Source organism: Limulus polyphemus, unplaced genomic scaffold (genome assembly GCF_000517525.1).
Source record: "Limulus polyphemus unplaced genomic scaffold, Limulus_polyphemus-2.1.2 Scaffold3626, whole genome shotgun sequence".
Taxonomy (NCBI): Eukaryota; Metazoa; Arthropoda; class Merostomata; order Xiphosura; family Limulidae; genus Limulus; species Limulus polyphemus.
Window position 1 is genome coordinate 115,489 of NW_013669236.1, and position 5,107 is coordinate 120,595.

General features: G+C 30.1%; 1 protein-coding gene across 1 annotated transcript in view; it reads left to right on the forward strand.

Annotated features, from left to right (window-relative positions):
* LOC106469711 (ubiquitin-protein ligase E3A-like) overlaps window positions 1-4,322 on the forward strand; it is a 53,314-nt gene extending 48,992 nt beyond the window's left edge. The window contains exon 10 of the mRNA XM_013930223.2: window positions 1,419-4,322. Within this exon, the coding sequence (XP_013785677.1) occupies window positions 1,419-1,539 (121 nt within the window). The 3' untranslated portion in view covers window positions 1,540-4,322. The remainder of the gene's footprint in view (window positions 1-1,418) is intronic.
* Window positions 4,323-5,107: the final 785 nt, after the last annotated feature.

The window sequence follows — 5,107 nt, forward strand, 5'->3', positions numbered from 1 at the left end:
CTATTTTGTTTAAACATTTATGTTTTAGTGTTATAATTTGTGTTCATTCTAAAATGAAAGAGGCATAATTTATGTTTATTTCCTAATTTTTTATGGTAGTTGCGAGATCGGTAAAATCTACCAAACCAGTACAGAGGTTAATTATTGAAAATAACAGATAAAACATAAAGTTTTTTCTTAAGAAATTTTTGGTAACTATCTGGACAGTATAAAAATTTTACATGTGAAATTTCAAAATTTTCTGATGCATAAAAGTATTTTTAAGCTTAAAATGAAAATTACTTTGCATGATGGATCGGCAAGACGTGAAAAGAAAAAAAGGCATGAGAAAAACATTGCTTTACAAACCTTAAGATATTTTGCTTATGAAAGCATTGTAATATTTACTGATAATCTGCCAAATTTCATTAACGTTTGCTTACTAATTTAAAAGTTATAGCATGAAAACTATAACAAGCACAGAATGGTTACGAGGTTGGTCACAGGGACCGAGCCCGGGCTGAAAGAGTTAACCATTGTGATTTTAACTATTTTAACTTGTGACTCTATGCTTCACTGATCCGTTTTAACCAGTGTTATTTGTAACTATTTTATCTTGTGACTCTTATCTTTCACAGATCAGTTTCCACCTGTGTTATTTGTAACTATTTTTACTTGTGACTCAATGTTTCACTGTTGAATTTTCACTTTTGTAATTTCTGTTTTATCTTTTGACTATCCTTCACTGTGTTATTTTTAAGTATTTTAACTTCTGACTCTAGGCTTTGATGTTCAGTTTCACCTGTGTGATTTCTAACTATTTTAACTTGTAATTCTATCTTTCACTGATCAGTTTCCACCTGTGTTATTTCTAGCTGTTTTAACTTGTGACTCTTTGTTTCACTGTTCAGTTTTAACCAGTGTTATTTCTTTTTTAACTTGTGACTCTATTCTTCACTGATCAGTTTTAACCAGTGTTATTTCTGTTTTAACTTGTGACTCTATTCTTCACTGATCAGTTTTAACCAGAGTTATTTCTGTTTTAACTTGTGACTGTTTCACTGTTCAGTTTTAACCAGTGTTATTTCTTCTTTAACTTGTGACTCTATTCTTCACTGATCAGTTTTAACCAGTGTTATTTCCATTTTAACTTGTGACTCTGTTTCACTGTTCAATTCCTCTTGTGTGATTTTCAACTGTTTCTAACTATTTTATCTTGTGACTTTATGCTTCACTATTCAGTTTTCATGTGTGGTATTTCTAACACTTTTTGTTCATATGTTATTCCAGACTTCCCACTGCCCATACCTGTTTCAATGTTCAATTCCTCTTGTGTGATTTTCAACTGTTTCTAACTATTTTATCTTGTGACTTTATGCTTCACTATTCAGTTTTCATGTGTGGTATTTCTAACACTTTTTGTTCATATGTTATTCCAGACTTCCCACTGCCCATACCTGTTTCAATGTTCTGCTGCTACCAGAATACACCACTAAAGAGAAGCTTAAAGAGAGGTTATTAAAAGCCATCAACTATTCGAAAGGGTTTGGAATGCTTTGATGACTATCTTCATTCCTTCTTTACGTGTACAGCATAGCAGCTAAAGTTAGTGAAGTGTTGTCTCAAGACAAACCCACCAAAATTCTAACATCCTCTGACACTGTGCTGCAATGTTCATCTTCTCTAGTGAAATGGTTTATGATATTTATAAGCTTAGAAGTTTTAATTGTGAGACTAGTATTCTGGAAGGTCCTGTGTCTTCAATCTTTTTTTGATTTGTAATTAACATTTATCTTAATCTTTGTTTCGATGATTAATTGCTGAACCATTCTTACCAGTAGTGTTGCTGGTTTGAAACATCTTTTAACTTAACAATAATTTTTACTGATCTGTTTATGTTATGTTTTAAAACTAGATATGTTTTATATAGGTATAGGATTGTTAAGACAGAGAAATTAATCACATTGAATAATTGTTTGTTTGTAATTAAAGACTTTTGCCATAACTATATGTAGTCTTAAAGACATGTTTGTTTTAATTACACGTAATTGCTTGTTAATCACTCTGTAAAGATTTTGTATAAGTAAGTTTGTAAAGTAAACATGTTAGTGTGGAACAGGGAGGTTTTTATGTTATTTTTCAAATCAATTTCACTTTTTATATAAACATGCATTTTTTCTTTGCTAAAAACTGTTTAGAAATCTAATATTTTTCACTGCTTTAAGAGTAACATTATACAGAAACAATTACAACTTGTATTTACTTTGCTATCCCATAGTGTTATATATGAAATGTTGTGTCTTCTGTATTATGGGTGTAGAAGGATTCCTAGTTGGAACTCCTTTTTCTCAGATTGGGATATGATCAACAAAGAAACCAACTATCATTATAAGTATATATTACTTGTAAATTTCCTACATGAAACGACTCAGTTTTCATTTAAAGTGAACTTGTGTTGATAACTAGCCAGCTTTGCCACTCCTCAAGTACAAAGTCCTCTTGTCTATAAAAGTACGGCAATTTGTCTTTCTGTATTGTTGTTTAGTACCTATTTCTCTTGCTGACTGTACTATGTCATTGCTGGATTATGACATTGGCTGCTTTTGTTACCAATAAGCACAACATTTATAGTTTTCAAACTTGTTATTCTTCCTTGTTAAACTGTCTGTTTCAGCCAGTATCACACAGTATGAGAGGAATATTCCCATAGCTTGCAAGAGAAGAAAGAATGGTACTTTCATAAGTGGCTTAGAGTGTTCAGTAATACAGGGTTTGAACCCTGATGAACAGAGACACTAACAATGAAGTTTTATTATCAAATAATTAATTACATAAATTAACATCATCATTTTAATTCCATATAAACAGTTGCAGACATTAACATCATTGTTCTAACTCCAAATAATCAGTTACGTACATTTACAACATTGTTTTACCAGCATATAAACAGTTGCAGATATTAAAATTATTGTTCTAACTCCAAATAATCAGTTACGTACATTTACAACATTGTTTTACCAGCATATAAACAGTTGCAGATATTAACATTATTGTTCTAACTCTAAATAATCAGTTACGTACATTTACAACATTGTTTTACCAGCATATAAACAGTTCCAGACATTAACATCATTGTTCTAACTCTAAATATACTGTTATATACATCAACAACATTGTTCTTAATTCAAATAATCAGTTATATACATTAACAACATTGCTCTAATTCTAAATGAACAGTTGTATATATTATTGTATTTCCATATAATCAGTTACATACATTAACATCATTATTCTAATTCCAAGTAATCAGTTATATACATTAACAACATTGCTCTAATTCTAAATGAACTGTTGCATGCACCAACAGTATTGTTCTAATTCCAAGTAATCAGTTATATACATTAATAATATTGTTCTAATTCTAAATGAACTGTTGCATGCACCAACAATATTGTTCTAGTTCCAAGTAATCAGTTACATACATTAATAATATTGTTCTAATTCCAAGTAATCAGTTATACACATTAACAACATTGCTCTAATTCTAAATGAACTGTTTCATACACCAACAATATTGTTCTAGTTCCAAGTAATCAGTTACATACATTAACAACATTCTTCTAATTCCATATAATCAGTTACAGTTTTTTCAGAAAGGAAGATTTGTTTTTAGAATTTGTATGACATTTTAATGGTAGAGGAGGTTTTAGTATTTAAATAGTATTTAGAGTACTTGAAAATGATTGCACCTTACTGCAAAAGTTGTTATAAAATAGTACTTAATCAGTTACGTACACTAACAACATTGTTCTAGTTTTAAATAATTAGTTACAAACATTAACAACATTGTTCTACCTCTAGGTAAACATTTACAGAAAATAACTTCATTGTTCTCATTCTTTATGAACAGTAAGAAGAACAGTGCCCTGGCCTTACAGAAATATTTGCATAAATTAACAGCAATGTTGTGGCTTTAAAGAAATACCATAACAAGTTTTGTTTTTCAAGATAAACATTAGCTAAAAAAGTGTGTAATTAACAGGTTGCCATATAAAAGCAAGGTCTAGTGAGGATGACATCTGCTGTTCTTCAATATCTGCACACTTGTGTGATAGTTAATATTTCCTTTATAGTTTTCTCGATATTCTATACTTGGCTTTGCATAACAATTTATTAATGAGAGCTGCATTCTTTTAGGAATTTCCAGTAATTTCATAATATTGCTTTAAATATTAAGCCCTCTTTAGAAAATGTAAACATTTCAAAAGGTTTTGTTGACATTTTTTGAAATAAATGTAAAAAAACCTGTATGTGAATTAAAAGAACTCTTTTGGTGCTCTTTTTTTATAATTTGTTTATCATGTTTACATGAAAGGTGACACATTACACAGTATAATAAACATGATACAAGATTTAAGAATCCTGAAATTATAGAAGCTCCAGTTTTCAATGGTAATCTGAAGTTCACTGGTAACAAACATAATAGTGTTTTGACATAAAGTATGAAAACAAACCTTGGAATAGAAAGCTTTCAGTCTTGTTGCCTGTGTATTTTACTTCACTGTCCCATAAGAACATTATATATATATGTTACAAACTAGATTAACAGGTTCCATACAGCACTGTGTAAAAGAACGTTACATATATGTTACAAACTAAATTAACAGGTTCCACACAGTACTGTGTAAAAAAACATTACATATCTGTTACAAACTAAATTGACAGGTTCCACACAGCATTGTGTAAAAGAACGTTACATATATGTTACAAACTAAATTAACAGGTTCCACACAGCATTGTCTAAAAGAACATTACACAGCACTGTGTAAAAAGTAAACTTAATAGTAGGACCATTTTCTGGATGGGTGTGCCCAAATTCAGATACAGTATTTTAGTTTCAAAATAAATGAACTGTTTCTGTGAAATTCATGTGTGCCGGAGCAAACAGGGTAGCTGCTGGACCGACATTTTGTTACAGTAACAGTAAGGTTTTTTAAACTTTAACTTGCACTTCACAAATTGTTTCTAGGTAAATAGATAAACTTGTAGTAGTTTTAATGAATCAGTGTATAATAAGTATAATCTGCAAGTGTACATGCTTGTGCTTGCTTATAGCCATGGTGAATAT